The following is an 18,464-nucleotide window of genomic DNA, read 5'->3' as shown; positions in this document are numbered from 1 at the left end:
CCTTTTTTTTTTTCCATATTTCATTCATTCATCAAGAGATTGAATACTTCATTCAATCAGGAATTCATAGAAAATATGAATTTGATGAATGACTGAATTTTTTTAATGTTATTGTAGATTTACACATAGATAAACTGAACAATTAAATTACTACTGATAAAAGAAATCCTTAATTTGAACATGAATAATTGAGATGAAATGCAGAATTTTTAATAGAAAAAAGCACTTATTATTTGAATAATACACTTAAAATGCAAAAAAAGTGCACCTACAAACCAATAGATACAAAAAAATAAGTTAATTTATTTTGCTTAAAAATAAATTTTATTATTTTCGCGAGATTGAATTTAAGGTCTGTTGTTCCGTTGCGAAGCAATCGGAACACTCTCGGCCTCTATCGATAAAATCAATGCGGACTGGTTCTTGATATTTGATACTAGTTTAAAGTGCATTTTTGAATTAAATTAAACCAGTTTATGAACCGGAATCTTTCTTTGCTAGCAAAATCTCGTGCGGAGAAGACCGAAATTAAAAAGCTCTTGAAAAAATAAGAAAATGAAAGAAGTTTAGTACTGTAATATCTCACACTGGCGGCTACATACGCCTGATACAACAATGCCGGATAGAGGACGCCCTAAAGGGAGGAAAAGGAAGGTGGGGAAAGCAGCAGAAGTAAGGGAAGAGGAACAGCCATGTGCACGGCAGCTAAGGCAACCGCCTCGTGTCAATTTGGAAGCACAACTCCCACAGGCGCCACAGATACCCTTGCCAGAAGCGTAGCTGGGAAACAACAATGAGGGTAATGTAATTGACTTCCATGATATCATTGCTAGGTCTCATATTTTGCCCACTTTAACCACAGAAACTGTGGTTCCTACGGATAATAGGCAAAGTCCTTCAGATACTGGGTGTGGCTTGGCGGGGTCTGGCCAAGGTGGAGAGTTCCAAATGGGTGCAAATTTTGATGGTAGCATGGACATGTATAGATTAGCGAAGGATGATCTTTCATCACATGTACCAACGCAATTGAAGCAACAAATAATGAGGGGAGAGTACATAAATTTGGCTATCTTGTTAAAAGGGGCAATTGAATTGAACGATATGTGTAAAAGTTCCACACTGTCAATATCACTAGATGGCTCCCTTGAGGCCAAACCAAAACAGTGCAAGGAAAAGGTACAATCCATCGAAAAGTGGACTGATGCATTTTTGATTTACATGTCCATCTATCTGGCTTTGCAACCCCATAAAACAAACGAAATGTTACAATATATGTACAATGTTAGAGAGGGTGCTTCACGCCAAGGCGGCTTTGCATGCAGGCCATAACTAAGTCACCATGTTTCAAAATTAATAATGATCTGTGGTGGCGTTGTATGATTGTTCGTGACACGCCCCAGGGAACTCGGAACGGTCTCAGTAAACCATAGCCAAACACGATCGTCTACAAGTTTTGCATGCATTGATTTTAATAAAGGGAATTGCTCATGGGTCATGTGTAAATTTAACCATGTCTATTCACGGTGTGGTGCAAGGCATGCTGAGATTAATTGCAGTCATTCCCTGCCAAACCCGAATGCAAATATAACCCCTGCAAATTTCTCTCGAAATAACCAGGCCGCACAGGGGCTTATGGGTTACTCAACATAGATATTTCACACGAGGATCAGGTTTTTCCGCCCGGATGGAGTTCATCTCGGCTGCCTTGGGATTGGAATTTATATTGACGCTTTAAGGGTTTTGATAATGCATTACGTATGATTTCATAAACATATTTTTTGGTTGGCAATTGTGGGTTGCATTGTTGCGTTGTGTTGCTAGGAGATTGCGGGTATATTGCCGGTTTTGCAGTTGCTTTTGGTAAGGAGCATTTGCACATAGACCGTAGTTGCTGGGTTGTCGCATTTTGCCAAACAGTCTATTCCGGCACGGGCATATCATAGGACACTATAGTATTAATAGAGTACACTTTGAATATACATTCAATACAACAGCTCAGCCTAGCCTCTCTCGGCTTGCGTGGTTCTTTTCCACTCGGACTTCCAGCCGTGTGTCAGTATGACCTATCATGGGGTCCGTTCGTTTTCATGGCCATATTTTGCCTATCCTTTTTTTTGTTTGTTAAGCTGTTCTTTTTATGAAGCTTCTTTTTATTTACAATAAATATAAAATAAATCATTGTGAATTATTTTAGGGATAATGGTCAAAAAAGTAATAATCATTTATTATATTTTTAGCCTAGGTTTATTGAATGGTAAAATAAATACATGAGGCAGTATGGGTTCTGTAATTACCAATGTGTCAGCAGTTTCAAGGTCATCCGACAGATAGTCATCACAGTCGGCAACCTGAAGTAAGTGAAAACACAATCATTATTAGTAAACTTGTGATACATATCATTTGTTTTTCCGCATTCAAAACAATAATTTCATTGCATTGTTAATTATTATGTTATAAAAGTATAAAGTAAGCTTATGTACAGGGATTTAATAATTGCCTATTTAATCTGTGATGACATTGTCGTAATACCGTCCATTTCTTCGAATTAATAGAATTTAGATTTTAATTAAAATGTTTAATGAAAGTATCAGTGTAAGGACCTTTATGTATATTTTGTTAAAACAATATCTAAACCATTACTTCTTAGTAAATAAATGGAAATTATTAGTATATAAAGCAATATTGTATTTTTGGCAGTGTGGAATGTATGTGATATGAATGCAAATTTCGTAGTGACATATTGCGTCCTAGATTTAGACTTTTTAGGGCTAATGGCAGGTTTGTTATTGTGAAAATGCAATAATTTCTTTTTATCAAACTGGAGGTTAAAATATGTCAAAAAGGTTTGGAGAAGTAAATTGAATATACATAGAAAACAGTAAATTTACCTTACTTTAGAATACTGGCAGTGGGACTTGATGGGAAATGAGCTAATAATAATAATGCACTAAAACAAGATCGTAAATGGACATCAACCTATATCGTAAAGGATTACAAGTGGTATTAGGTGAGTCTGAAAAATATTGAAACAACACTATGAAAGAAAAGTATTCAAATAAATAAAGCACAACCAGATACATCAGGAGTTTCTAATCGGTTTCCTCAGAGTTTCAAGGTGTTTACATGGTAACATGTCAATGGTAATTCTTTGGTCCACTGATCAGCAGCAGAGAGTGTTTGAGTGTAAATGCTGCGGAAAGCGAATAGCGTAAAGTTACATTGTGTCCGCGATGCCAATAATCCGCTGAGTAAATCAAAAAGTGGTAGTTCCGTAAGGAGTTTACTATAGATTAACTGTTATGGTAAGTGTTTTTCTTTTTTGAAAAGGGAAAAACAAAAAATGTGAAAATGGTTGCCCTATCTATATAAAAAAATTACAAGTAATTATTTATTAAATATTATAAACAGTAATAATGTAGTAGCAATGCATGGAGTTATATCAATTATTAATAGTAGCAATGTAGCAGCAAGTTCCACTTTTGAGGTCAATAAATCTATTTGATCTGGCAATCACCATTTTTCTGAAAGTTTAAAACACTCAGTGGAAAATGAGCCGGATTTTAATCTGGAAAAAGGTTTACATACTCAGCGAAATTTTAGTGAACACTACAGTATAGGTTTTTTTTTCATGTTAATGTTTTAGTTTATCTCTTTCATGCTTCATGAATTCTCCAGATTATTATTTGTTTCATTTGTTTTATGAGTTTATTTGTTGGTATAATTATTATGAAGCATGTGAAAATGGAGTTACAGTTAAGAAAAAAACCATGTCGAAATGATAATAAAAGCACCAATTATATGACCAAAACTTCCAACAATGAGTCATTACTTTATATTTCCCTGGCATTGGAAAAGATGTCCGTCTTCGTCACGCTACACAGTACTAGACATAAGTCATCTGGTCATCCGCATACTTTGCACCTTTCAAAGAGCCTCAACTACGCTCAAGTCTGAACTTGAAATACAGTGCAGGTTTGTTTATTAAAAATGATCTAAAACATTGAAAGGTTAAGACAATAATAACTCCAAAATTTATTTGCGAACAATAATATCCTGTTTAAATACCACAAAATGATATCGTTTTAAAGAATGCACAGGTAGCTCCCAAACAATCCTGATGTAAACAAACAGCAACCATGAAAATCATACTCTCTAAAAAGGTATATCACGAATGAAAATAGTTTCAAGAAATGTGAAAAAGAAACGTAATTTGAATTATTTATTGTTTCTTTCAGGTTGAAATATTTCTTAGTTCCGTTTTTGAGGGGCCTGTTACCTTTTGGACAATTAATTATTGTTTAGAGACTATAAATTGGGAGGACAGTCACATGATCAAAACAAAATGGCGGCAGACCTAACGTTTGGTAGGTGGGAGTGTCAAAACAGAAATCGCACCGTATTCGTGTTGTCACGGCATAAGAATTATATTGAATCATTGCATTTATGTCTCTTTGCAGTAATACACTGAATAAAAAGGTTGTTATCACTTTCAGGGTCGGTTCCTCCATTTTACAGGGAGGTTTATGATATTGTTTGTCCAAACCAGGAACATGTTGACCAGGATCTGTTCCTGGAAATCCTCGTCAAATCAAGCCTACCGAAGGCAACAATGCTACAGGTACTGTCAAGTGAAGTTTTTGAATCTAATGCATACGTCAGTTAATTTCTGCAAGTGCTTATTTAAGTTGTTTCTTAAGTTGATCACTTGCCTACTAAATTTGACTATTATATATGGTGTTGTCCGAATAATTGTACCTGGACTGATTTTTTGAGGATTTTTATGTGGCCAATTCTTCATGTGCAAACAGTTTTGTCACAATTTTTGGGCAATTCATTCCAAATGGGATTCCATGTTATAGCATAATTATTATGTCTATATAAGGATCATAAAAACAAGTTGAATGACCCTTTTATATGTTTTTTTCACATATGTTTCGTGCGCAAAAAGTCAATATCCAACAAACAATATTCTGTTTAAGTGTTTTTGTTTTTTATTCCTTACTGCCAAATCATAACAGTATATACATGACTTGGTCACCTCCAGTTCACATATGCAAAACAGTTGACTATAAGAAGCTATGATTACCAAATTCAATGAAAGAGGTAAAAACATTTTTTTTAATGGATTTAAAGCTAATCTTGTTCAAAATACTTTTGCAGTTTAATACATGGTCAAGTATGACCGTTAATAATCTATTTTAAGCATCAAATAAGTCTCTAAATTCAATTTCAATATTTATAAAACATGGCCTGTTTTTCACCTACCTGATTAGCCATTAAGGGATTAGAAGATTCTTGTTTTGAACATCTTTTATTTTCTATCATTAGTTGGTGATTGTCAATAAAAAACAATTGTTAGCTGAGCTTATTTTTCAGCTATCCTTTCTGTGGGCAAAGTAAAAGAGCTCTGTGCAAACATGTTTATAGGATATAAACTTTTTTTGAAGTTTCACTCCTCCATCTTTATTCCTATCCACCACTTTTTAATTTTTTCAAAACCATCTCATTGCACAAATGTTGAAATCTTGTTTACTTTCCATGGATGTAGATGGAAGAAGCTAATCCGGTTTCAGTGATATGACATGGATGCATATTTTTTGGTCTTGGTGAAGTTCCACCCCATTCCCAATGTTAAAAAAACTATCCTTTTCCCCCAAAATTGGAAATACATGTGATATTGCCAATTTTCCTTTTGGAAAATAACAAGAATTATTTTCCCCCAAAATTAGACCCCCAGCCAATGGAAAAGTTATTACATTATTTTATCTTTTCTGTCTATTTTTTAAGCATACTTACAGGTTCATTTCCAGGCAAAATTGTGATTGGAAGACTTTTTCTCAATCAGAAAGACTCCCAGGTTCCTTTCCATATATGTTGATATGAACCTACTGTGACAAATAGAAAATAGTACCAAGTTTGTTCTTAATAGTGGAGTAAAAGCTGTACTGTATGTGGCTATTTTCCACACTGCCAATTTAATATTAAAAAATTGTGCTTGATACACTGTATAGTTAATCAGAAAGATGTTTTGACTAAATCCAATGCATTTTGAATTGAAAAAATGTAAAATTTATTGCATTTTTCATATTTTTCAATGCGTTTTATACACTAATATGCACCTAGGGCTCTGCTTTAAAAATAGAAGAAATTGCTTTAAAAATAAAGATATTGAGAAATATAAGATGTTTCATTGAATATCTTTTATCCTTTGTCTTAACAGAAAAGGAGTTTTGTTTTCAGTGGGATGGCTTACTTCCACTGGACAAGATATGGCATTCAAATACCAGAAAAGATTTCAGCAGACTTTTTGAATAAACTAACAATTTATCAAATTAAATAACATGGGCTAATATCTACTTATGATTGTTTCAAATATATATAACATTCTTTTACAGTGATAGGTGTAATATCAAAATAACATGATAAATGTAATACCTCCTCTAAGCAATACTTTCCAAAGATTTTTCCTATCAAGCTAGATTATTATTAAGTTATATACCAACTACACATCAAAGCTTGTATATTTTGCTACTTACAATTTTGCTATTTCAATGTATATGATTACCCTTTAAGTTATACTTTTGAAAAAACTTACCATTCTACAGTTGGATGTCAACTAGTGAAACCGTGAACGTGTGGATTGCCCGTACAGCCGGGAAAACTTGTTGATGTTATCGCTATTTTCGATGCTCTAATCCAATTTTACTATTTGTTTTTGTATGCATGAATATGATAACGAACAGCTTTTGTAAATACTTGCTCCAATATGTGTTCATCTTAACATATATGCTTTTTTTCCAGGTCGCAAGGTCATTGTTATTTTTATGCCCCCCTTCGAAGAAGAGCTGACCCCTATTGTTTTTTGGGCTCAATGGGTCAAAGGTCAAGGTCACAGTGACCTTGAATGGTAAAAGGTTGTTCGAGTGATAACTCAACAATGCCTGCACCCATGGCCCTCAAACTTGACTTGGAGGTTGGGCCTGACCAGTCGATGACCCCTATGGTTTTTGGGGGTCATTGGGCCAAAGGTCAAGGTCACAGTGACCTTGAATGGTAAAAGGTTGTCCGATTGATAACTCAACAATGCCTGCACCCATGGCCCTCAAACTTGGAGAATTTGCCTGACCAGGAGATGACCCCTATGGTTTTGGGGGTCATCTGGCCAAAGGTCAAGGTCACAGTGACCTGGAATGGTAAAAGGTTGTCCGAGTGATAACTCGACAATGCCTGCACCCATGACCCTCAAACTTGACTTGGAGGTTGGGCCTGGCCAGAAGAAGGTCCCTATTGATTTAAGGGGTCATTGGGCCAAAGGTCAAGGTCACAGTGACCTGGAATGGTAAAAGGTTATCCGAGTGATAACTTGACAATGGCTGCACCCATGGCCCTCAAACTTGATTTGGAGGTTGAGCCTGGCCAGAAGATTGTCCCTATTAATTTTAGGGGTCATTGGGCCAAAGGTCAAGGTCACAGTGACCTTGAATGATAAAAGGTTGTCCAAGTGATAACTCAACAATGCCTGCACCCATGGCCCTCAAACTTGACATGGAGGTTGGGCCTGACCAGTAGATGACCCCTATTGATTTTAGGGGTCAAAGGTCAAGGTCACAGTGACCTTGAAAGCAAACTCGACAATTCTTGGACCTATGGTCATCAAACTTGACATGAAGGTTGGGCCTGCCCAGTAGATGACCCCTATCGACTTTGGGGGTCATCAGGCCAAGGTCAATGTCACAGTAACCTTTAACGCAAAAAGTTATCAAATCTTCCCCCACTGATATCTTAACAATGCCTGAACCTATGATCATTAAATTTGACATGGATGTTAAGCCTGACCAGTAGATCACCCTTATTGATTTTAGGATTCATAGAGCCAAAGGTCAAGGTCACAGTGATCTTGAATGGTAAAGGTTGTCCGAGTGATAACTCAACAATGCCTGAACCCATGGCCTTCAAACTTGAATTGGAGTTGCATCTGACTTGTAGATGACCCCTTATGATTTAAGGGGTCATCGGGTCAAAGGTCAAGGTCACAGTGACCTTGAACGAAAAAAACTTGTCTTGTGATAACTTGACAATGCCTGCACCCATGGCCCTCAAACTTGACATTTAGGTTTCAGGTGACCAGCTGATGACTCTAGATTTTGAGTTCATAGAGTCAAAGGTCATGACGGTCATATCACACTTTATCCTCACACTTTAATGGTCATAATCTTAAAACAGCAACAAAACAGCTGTCATTTCGGTCCATGCATATTTCATTCAATTGTCCATATAATCCTGACAACATGGCGCTCAGGGGGGGCATAATGTTTGACAAACATCTCTTGTTTTGATATGTTATGTATGTCTGTTATTTATGTCAGAAAATAGCTCATTGAGCTAATGTTTCTTGTTTACACATACTTAAAATAGATTCTTGTATTTTGTTTGTTTGGAGGTTACTGGTAGTATTTTTGGGTTCTTTATTACTTTTATTAGAATTAGTTGTCTGTTATAGAATCTGCAAACTTATAGGAATTATCTACATTTCATAAAATTGCAACATTTAAATGAAACACAAGATATACTTAAGACTTAGGATAACAAATTTGAAGATCCTTCCTAATATGCCGATCTATTATCTTAGATTTGTGTTTACAGTGAAAACTCACTAAACCGGACAAGGTCCGAACTGGGCAAAATTTCCGGTTTAGTGAGGATTTGATGTACGGAGTAAGTTTACTCAAAATATTAACTGAGTTAACCTTTAAAGGGAAGTTGGAAATTGGAATAAAATAAAAACACATAAAGATAACATTTATTTTACATCAACGATGGTTCAAGTAACTTGAAATAATGCATAGAGTATTCATTTATATATCAATGTACATTACAGATACAGTTTATAAAGTGATAAACATAATTCTGCGTTTTTATTTTCATCTTTTTTCCGAGTTTAAAAAAATAAAACAAATCGCGTAATTTAATGCTTGTTAAGTATGTTTGATAGTTTAATTAACGCACTGCTCTAATTTGATTCACTCATAGATGTCTTTAGATAAAACAACGCTCCAAAATGATCACTTAATAACCGTTTCTAGTTCTTTATTTTCTGCAACAAACAAATTAATGTTTCAATCAATTTTCTTTTCACAAGTTTGATTAACGTTTGATTATCGCGTGGCAGTCAATCCACAGCGCAATCATAATTATCGATTATCGAGTTATCACAACATCAAAGGTGCAATATTTAACGACGCACCGGCTGTCAAAACAAAGTGACAAAGTGACACGCGATTCGCGAATTCCTAATACACAAAATCATTTTGACATGTTTGAACAAATATATGTCCGGTTTTGGGAGGTAAAATTACGATGACAACTAACAAATTTTCTCGATTTTTTGTCCGGTATCCGGAATTCCGAGGTTCCGGTATTGTGGGGATTATTTTACATTGAAAATAGAAGGGGAAAATCGGGACTCTGAAAAAAGTCCGGTATCCCGAGGATTCCGGTTTTGTGGAGATCCGGTTTAGTGAGGTTCCACTGTATTAGAAAAGATTACACCATGTTAATTGTTGTTGAATATCAGAATTTAAAAAATAAAATCATAAAAGCATATATTAATAACTTTTTTTTTTTTTATTAAATGTACGTTTTTTAAAAATTCAACTTTAACATAAATGATCCTTTTGTTTTGACAGATATGGGAAGCAACTGACAGTAAACAGGGCTATTTGTCTCGAAATGGATTATACAAGGCTTTAGCTCTTACAGCCTTGGCTCAACAAGGGAAGAACATTAATGAGAAGCTACTGGAATCTTTCTCAGGACAAGGTTAAAAAACTTCCATTTCAATTTTATTTTTAACCAGGTTTTTAATGAAAACCGGGTTATTAGAATGAGGTTGTCGTTGAGCGGGCGGGCGGGTGGGCGTCAAACATTGGTTTCTGTTCAATAACTTAAGTTAGCATTGATAGATATTGATGCAACTTGGTGTGTAGGTAGCTTAGGGAAGAGCTAGCTTGGGATTGCTTTTGAGGGGGGTGGGGCTAAGGTCAAGGTCACTGTTACTAAAAATAGAAAAATGGTTTCTGCCCAATAACTTTAGTTAGCATTGACAAATATTGATGAAACTTGGTGTGTAGGTAGCTTATGTGAAGAGCTAGCTTGTGATTGCTTGTGAGTCGCCTGTTACTAAAAATAGAAAAATGGTTTCTGCCCAATAACTTTAGTTAGGATTGATAGATATTGACGAAATTTTGTGTGTAGGTACTAGTAGCTAATGTGAAGAGTAAACTTGGAATTTCTTTTGAGGGGGGTTGGGTCAAGGTCACTGTTACTGAAAATAGAAAAATGGTTTCTGCCCTAACTTTAGTTAGCATAGATAGATATTGATGAAACTTAGAGCGAAGGTAGCTTATGTGAAGAGCTAGCTTGGGAGGTGGGGTCAAGGTCACTATTCCTAAAAATAGAAAAATGTTTTCCTGCCCAACAACTTAGTTAGAATTGATGGATAGTGATGAATCTTAGTGTGAATATAGCTTATATGAAGCTGCAGATTGAACTTGCTCATACAACAAATTAATTGGCTATAATTTCTGATTGCCCATAACAAAAACCTGGTTTCGTCGCATTATGGCGCTTCTAGTTATTCTTCTAATAGACTTTTTACAATACAGTGATGCATGTTTTACCATTCTAACATGAGTCGAAATAATTCTAAAAATGTATTAAAGGCCATCAGAGAACCAAAAAACTTTAATCTCTATTAAATCCTCTTTTCTTTGCAGAACTGCCAAAGCCTACTTTGGGAGATTTATCAGAGTTGCGATCAGCCAGTGTAAGGCTTAGGAGACAGAAAACACCTAATGTGCTTGGATTTGCCTTTGATGAACTTGTTGGTCTAGATACTGTTAAAGTTGAGTTGCTACCAGAAAAGAAAGGATTAATATTAAAACATGTTGAATATGAAGTTACAAGTCAGGTACTGTAGGTTGTTTTTCAATAGCTCATCAAGTTGTTATAACCATTATATTTGTTATGCTGTTTTGCAAGTTGCTCATTTCAATATATTAACTTTTGCGTACCTGGTAACTGTTTATTCGTTCTTAATGACAGATTTCTTTTTGTGGCAAATATCTTTGAAATGAATTAGGTTTGAATATTTCTGAAGTTTGCTTTATCACACTGTCTTTCTGAACTGTAATTAATTGTATTTATAAGTATCTCAAATTGATAGAAATACATTGCTCATTATTTTCATAACAATTTTATTACAGTTAACCATTATAAAAATTGTAATTACAGCGGTATAAGGCAACCACTCTTCGTCGTTACAATGATTTCCTCGCTTTTCATGAGCTACTGCTGATGCGATTCCCTTACAGATGTGTACCTAGGCTTCCTCCAAAGAAAATGATGGGAGGTAACTCTTGCTGTTTTGTCATTCTAAGTGCCTCGGTGACTTGCTTTTAATTGGATTAACCGAATCTAGTTGATTTTTAAAGCTTATGTTTATGATATAATTGTATTGTTATTAAAGTAATTTAAATGTTTCAAACCAAACTTAAATTTGAAGGGCAATATTGCATATGCATTTACATATATTATATATTTATGTGCAGTGGAAGCATCATTATAATAGTTACTGTATAATTAATATTCAATCATGTTGTCTTTGTAAGACTGAGTAAGTAAATAACACGTCTTGTCAGGTTCGATCCTTTAACTCAATAATCATATATACTAATCAACGGAAGTGACGTCGACGTTAAGTCCATACGCCGCGATGTTACGTAAGGTAGTGTGTTGTCCATTTTGTGTCGGAATCCGCGCTGCACGAACCAACCCATCGTTTCCGGTAATGGTCTCCTCCACAACTGCTAGTTTACTTGAGGACCTCCCTGTCTCATTGTGGACCTGGACAACGTCGCCAACCTTGATCGTCTGCTGGTTTTTTGCCGGAAACACGGTGGTGCTCCCTTAAAGCTGTTAAATATTCAGTCTTCCATCCTACGCGGAAATTGTCAATTAACTTTTTCTGGGTCCTCGCTCGCCTCGTGATGTTTTCAAAGTTACTCGCACTGGGGCCCGAAAGTTCAATGTCTTCGGATTGAGGCAACTTTGTAAGTCGTCTTCCATACAGCAAGTGTGATGGCGTCAATGGCTCCGCCTCGACCTCTCCGGAAGTGACGTAAGTTAGTGGACGGTCATTGATAACGGCCTCCACTTCTGTGATGATAGTGGATAACGTCTCGAAGTCCACATACGATCGACCGAGTACCTTCTTGACGGCAGTTTTGGTCAACCCAATCAGGCGCTCCCACCATCCTCCGTACCACGGAGCACCTTTTACAATAAAGCGCCATTCTGTTCCTTTGTTGTTGAGCTCTTCATGTACTGCATTTGATTGCATGAGTTCACGTAGGTGATTCGCTACTCCTATATATGTAGTAGCATTGTCTGATATCATCAGAAGTGGAAAGGACTTCTGGCTGCAGAATCGGCAAAACGCTTGCAGAAATGTTTCTGTTGTGAGATCCAGCACGAGTTCAAGGTGTACAGCTCGAGTCGATGCACATGTAAACAAACATATGTATGCTTTCTTTTCATGTCCGTCTTTATCGCGTACATACAACACACCAGTAAAGTCTACACCAGTTACTGTAAATGGTTCCGCGTCCTCTACTCGTATTTTCGGTAACGGTGGTGGATCAGGCGCATGGTAGGAGTTGCCGTTAACTCGTCTGCATATAATGCAGGCCCGCAACACTGGACTGCACGCAACATCGGATAACCGGTATCCAGTATTTCTGTCTGAGGTATGTAATGGTTGAACTTGACCCAGAATGAAGTAACCTCTCGTGGGCATCGATTACAACCAAACGTGTGAATGGGTGTTTCTGAGGAAGTAGGTATGGAAACTTGGTGTTTCTGATAGAGGCGCATTGTGAATACGCCCACCACAACGAACGAAGCCGGTGGCATCAAGGAACAGTCTCAACTGCTTAACCAATGGAAGGCGATTTCCATTTGACTTCAGATGCTTGATTTCCTCACCATACGTATTTTGTTGACAACTTCTGAGCCATAATTCTTCTGTCTCTTTAAGCTCACTCGCTGTCAGATGTTCTAGTCTTCTGGCTGAAACTTCAAGTCTGCAGTTTTGTGCAAACCGTAATACGTAGGCGGTGACGCGTAGCAGCTTCCCGAGAGTGCTGTATCTGGTCACATTGATGATAGTATGGATTCCTGCAGTGGTGTTTCTCGAAGATTCTGACGATGACTGTGGCTCAGGCTCGTCACAGTGGTCTGTCCCTGTAATGCACACGGTAGTTGACTGGTAATCCCATGTCGGCCACTTGTCTGTTTCGTCTATCCATTGTGGTCCTTTAAACCACAGTGTGTTGTCACTGAACTGTACAGCCGATATACCACATGTCAATAAGTCCGCTGGGTTTTCTTTTGTAGGACAATACCTCCACTTCCGGTTGTCCGTCAGTTGATGGATTTCTTCCACACGATTTCTCACAAAACGTGGTAATGACTTCATTGATTGTAACCAATGTAATGTTATTTGGCTGTCCATCTTGGAAATGTCGAGTTGTTGTTGCACGTGTCTACCGAGTCGCGCACCGATCACTGCGGCCATTAACTCTAACCGAGGTAGGGTAAGTTTCTTCAATGGTGCAACGCGGGACTTTGCCATTACCAGCGCTGATTGGTTGACTCTGCAGATGTACAGTACACTCCACGCGGAACTACCACTTTCCTCGGTGACTCGGAGGCGTTTTTAATTTATCACGGATTTCCGCCGAGTACGCAACCTTTTTCCTCGCTAAATTTCACCGAGTTGCACTGAGTTAATCGTTATCTATGGAGGGTTTTATTGCCGGTAGCGCCGGTGATCGTATCGATTTATTGACCTAATCGCGGAACTCCGCGTTTTGTGCATAGCTACTTCAGTACATTGCTTCTGTTTAAACAGTATGGAATAATTAGATAATTAATTTTTCAAAGTACAGTTAGTTTCTTTTTAAAAACAATTATTGAAAATTTCCATATCAATTTTCATCAGCATCGTCTAACAACTGTTGTTTTTCACATTTTGAAATTAAAAGATATACCATAGCGTGCGTTTGTGTTTGTTATTGTCATCTTTCTCTTACTATATTAAGGTGTTGAGAACTTAATTAGATTGGAGTAATGAAGGTGTTGAAAACTTGTGAGTATTTTTCGGTCTTTTTTTCCTTATTTGCAGTTTACCTGACTTATTAATTTATCCGTAGTTATCAATGGTTCTAAACTTATTTATTACGCATATAAGTGTAAATCCTTCATCAAGTTAATTAAAATCCCATTAAACACCATTTTATACATGCATTGAAAGGAATAACACATTCTATTGGCTCAGATCAAACAGTCTCACTGTGTGACGTCACATAACTCACAGTTTTACCCACGAGGATCTCATGGAGAGCATGTATATTGTTATGCAGGATTAATGGGCATGAGTGGTGTTTTCGAATGTAACTGAAGTATTGCATTTCCAACTTTAATTCATCACATTAATTAGTTACCTATATCATTGAATGTGTTGACTTTTATTGATGATTCAATAAGTATAACTGTACATGTAGAATTGTTTCTTACAGTCTATAAGTGTGGTACAAGTTTTAAAGTTTATTGGCTGATCGTTTTACAAAAAAGTCATGTCTTTGTTTTCTTAATCCCTTGATTGCCCTTGTTGTTTATTTAATCCTCCAATAAATATTTCACACTTCCTCTTTCTACATGCAATACATCGTTTAGGATGGGTATTTACTAATTAACTTGTCACAGTGGTGTACGTATACGGTTAGGTAATCTAGCCAGGATAAAAGATGAAAATCAATAATCTTCGTCTGTGAAACTTGGTAAGTGTGAAAGTTACGATTAATGTCCTTTGGGTGTCTGAAAATTAGGTACGCGAAATAAATTATTTTTATGAACAATTACGGGTGTAGCAAAAATTATCAAATAAATTAAACAAAATTAGATACAGTGGGAGATTCTTATCGGTTTTCCTCCGAGTTTCGCGGTGTTTTTACCTCCGAGTAACGCGGTGATTGTAATTATGCGGTCCACTGATTAGCCTCGGTGTGTGAACGAGTAAAAACGCCGAGGAAAGAGGATTATGATCAATAGGATGTTGTGTCCGAGATGACCAAAATCTGCCGAGGAAAACGGAAAGTGGTAGTTCCGAGTGGAGTGTACTGTATACAGCTGCGCCATATGATGTCATACTAGCGTCTGAAAACACGTGTAATATTGTTTCGTCTGCTGCATTGACGGTGTCGTCTGCTTCAAAGTTGAATAGGCATCACGCTATTTCCTGCCATTTCTGTTGTAGCTCGTGTGGAAGTGGTGAGTCCCAGGCATATTTCTTTTCCCACAATTCTTGTAATATGATCTAAGCTCGAATGGTGACTGGGATGAGAGTCCAAGCGGATCATACATTCTGGATGTGTGCTGCACAATGGTACGCTTTGTAACAATATCAGCTGCAGGAATCAACCTCTCTGGAAACGATATAGTGTCCTTGACTGCGTCCCATCGCATACCAAGAACTTTCGAAGCTCCATCGTTGTCAAGTACATGGTCAACTTTGGCCATTTCACGCACGATACTGCTGTTGGAATTCCAGGAGCGTAGGTTGAAATTGGCAGCAGACATCAATGCACGTGTATCTCTGAAGAAGTCAACGACGTCTCGTTCCTGTGAAAAGCTTGATATTATGTTATCAACATAGATATCTCTCAGTAAGTGGTTACTCACCCAGTTGCCACTGTTGTTTTCTAGATGCTTGATGATGGTTGCGCACAGGATGAATGGAGAACACGTACCCCCAAACAGCACGGCCTTGAACCTGTATGTGGTTAGCGGGGAGTCGGGGTCACTTGGGTCACTCAGCCATAGAAATCTTGTGACGTCCCGGTCTTTCTCGTCCAGCGAAACGTGAAGAAATGCCTTCTCGATGTCTGTTGTAATCGCATATCTATTCAACCGGAAACGCATAAGTATACCGGCTAAGTCGTTCAGTTCCGGCGGCGTTGATTGTAGGCAGTCATTTAGGCTAGGCTTATCAGCAGATTGACGACAACTGCAATTGTATACAATACATACTGGGGTGGTGACTGAGTCCTTTTTAACTCCATGGTGGGGAATGTAGTGAATGGGATGATCGTTTTTAACGTTTGTATCCACCTCTTCAATAAATTCCCGATCTCTTTGTTCACGAATAATTTCACCGTATTTTTGCAACATGAATGGTTTTTTTTGCAACCGCTTGATCAAGTTTTCTGTACGTCTCACGCTAACGTCATAATTGGTCAACAACGGCAGATGGTCATCTTTCCATGGAGGCTTGGCGATGTAGTGACCCTTGTCATATGATATGTTAGATTCCATGTAAGTCTTCAGGTTACGGGAACCGGAAGTATTGTCTCCTTCCGGTGTGATTCCGATGGACTCAAGCTTCCAAGTCCAGGGTCGTCGGCGGAGTTGTGATGACATTCAACATGTACTGAGCGGATGGTTGTTGTGTTTTGCCTGGTAACGGACCGGAAAGCAGATATCCAATTTTCGACTTCACGGCAGTAGGTCCATTGCCCCTGACAACATGATTCAACACTATTTTCCAGTATGAATCCGCACCAATCAGTAATGAAATGTCAAAACTTTCAGCATCAGTCACTGGGTGTGCCAACTTAAGTCCCCGGAGATAACTCAATGACTTCACTTCCTTTTGAATGTTTGATAACGGCACTGCAATAGTTGGGACTATCAAAACATCAATTTCGATTTTCTCATGTCTATCTGTAAGAAGATTCACTGTCGCCGTCACCATTTGTCGCACGTTCTGTGTGCTGTCACCGAAGGAAACTAAGTGGATTGTCTCAATTCCCGTCTGTCTTAGTTTGAGTTTGGTTGCCAATTTTTCAGTAATAAATGACCTCTGCGCCCCTTCGTCAAACAAAATGTTGGCATCTGTTGTATATTGTTCGGAACTCACGCTAGCAATGGCAGTTTTGAGAAGAACATTTGGACGGTGTTGTGTCCTTGAGTGCATTATGGCACTCCACATTTGCCTGCCTGTTTTTGACTGGAACAGCGCTGCTTCGGGGTTCAGTTTGCCTATTGTCCTCTGCTGTTCGTATATAGCGGTGTGATGCCTTCGCTGACAATTGCGACATCTGAAATTTGACTTGCAGACGGATATTTGATGGTCGTCTGATAAGCAATTGAAACACAATCATTTACGTTTCACGCATTCAATTCTCTCATCAACATTGGATAGTCTTTCACAATCAGATGATTTGTGATCTCCATTGCAAAAGGCACATGTCACTCGACTAAGATAATTTGTAACTTGTTTCGATACCTTTCGTTTGTGCGTCTGCTTCCTGTTTGTTCTACCATTTCTGGCAAGGAAGGATGCTGTTGGCATGTGATGTTCCTGGAACACTGGGATTTCTCCTTCCTGTAACACGTTGATTTCCGTTCAAATGGCTCGTCTCACTTCCGGTAGCGTCCACGGTCGGTCGCCATGGTCACGGGCCATATAACGTCTCAGCTCTTTCGGATGTTTGTCTCTGATGATGTGAACCAACAAGTCACCATATGATTCTTGAGACTGGCCTAAGGACTCGAGGCCTCTGATGTATGTTTCCATTTTATCACGAAAAGTCTGTATGCTGTGCGGAGTATTCTCCGGCCGTGGCAGATCAAGCAAGGACTGCATATACGTGCTGATGATCTTATGCGTCTGGCCAAAAGGTTCTTTTAGTAGCTCAACGGCCTTTGCGTAATTTGCATTCGTTAATGGGAAACCAGCAATACTTTAGGCAGCGCTTCCATGTAACAATGATCGCAGATAGCTGAATTTTTGAACATCAGACAGGGTGTGGTTCGATGACTCGTAGCAATCCCAGAAAGTTTGCTATTCGGTTATGTCACCATTAAAATTCGGCAGCGAAAGGTGTGGCAATTTGTGATAAAGTTGTGGCATCACTTCTGATGGCGCTGACGGTTCGTTTATCCGTATCGCCTCTGCATTGCGATTCTCGTTTTCGTCACTCTTGGATAAGTCTGTGTTCTCGGATGCATGTTGTGTTTGTCTACGGTGTGTCAGCAGTTTCAATTCAAGGTCGATAGAGTATTCCTCACTCTCAACAAGCTCCGTCTCCAAGTCAGCAATGTCTGCATGACTTACGATTTTCTCACATAAGGCTTTGATGGTTTCCGCCTTCTCCGCTAGAATTTCCAGCAACTTGATGCGCTTGAAATTAGATGATTCCTCCTCAAACTTCAAAAGTAGGTTTTCAACAACTTTCCTATGTCCATCTCGCATTGAAGTTAGCTTCGTTAGCTGCATGTTGGCTTTGTCACGGCACCAAAATGTCTTTGTAAGACTGAGTAAATAAATAACACGTTGTGTC

At 38.0% G+C, this 18,464-nt stretch overlaps 2 protein-coding genes across 3 annotated transcripts in view; one reads left to right on the top strand and one right to left on the bottom strand.

The window, feature by feature from the left end:
• Positions 1 to 4,151, bottom strand: part of LOC128206341 (IQ domain-containing protein E-like) — a 109,346-nt gene extending 105,195 nt beyond the window's left edge. For both annotated transcript variants that reach the window (XM_052908731.1, XM_052908740.1), the window contains exons 1-2: positions 3,830 to 4,151; positions 2,295 to 2,348 (exon numbers count right to left, since the gene is read on the bottom strand). In XM_052908731.1, the coding sequence (XP_052764691.1) occupies positions 2,295 to 2,348; positions 3,830 to 3,847 (72 nt within the window). In that variant the 5' untranslated portion in view covers positions 3,848 to 4,151. The remainder of the gene's footprint in view (positions 1 to 2,294; positions 2,349 to 3,829) is intronic.
• A 186-nt stretch (positions 4,152 to 4,337) lies between these two features.
• LOC128205199 (sorting nexin-8-like) overlaps positions 4,338 to 18,464 on the top strand; it is a 32,156-nt gene continuing 18,029 nt past the window's right edge. Inside the window, exons 1-5 of the mRNA XM_052906696.1 lie at positions 4,338 to 4,364; positions 4,494 to 4,618; positions 9,687 to 9,819; positions 10,776 to 10,969; positions 11,293 to 11,410. Of these exons, the coding sequence (XP_052762656.1) occupies positions 4,343 to 4,364; positions 4,494 to 4,618; positions 9,687 to 9,819; positions 10,776 to 10,969; positions 11,293 to 11,410 (592 nt within the window). The 5' untranslated portion in view covers positions 4,338 to 4,342. The remainder of the gene's footprint in view (positions 4,365 to 4,493; positions 4,619 to 9,686; positions 9,820 to 10,775; positions 10,970 to 11,292; positions 11,411 to 18,464) is intronic.

The sequence above is a fragment of the Mya arenaria genome, chromosome 2 (genome assembly GCF_026914265.1).
Source record: "Mya arenaria isolate MELC-2E11 chromosome 2, ASM2691426v1".
Classification (NCBI taxonomy): domain Eukaryota; kingdom Metazoa; phylum Mollusca; class Bivalvia; order Myida; family Myidae; genus Mya; species Mya arenaria.
The sequence above is the reverse complement of the archived record's forward strand: the minus strand, read 5'-3'. Positions and strand labels throughout refer to the sequence as shown.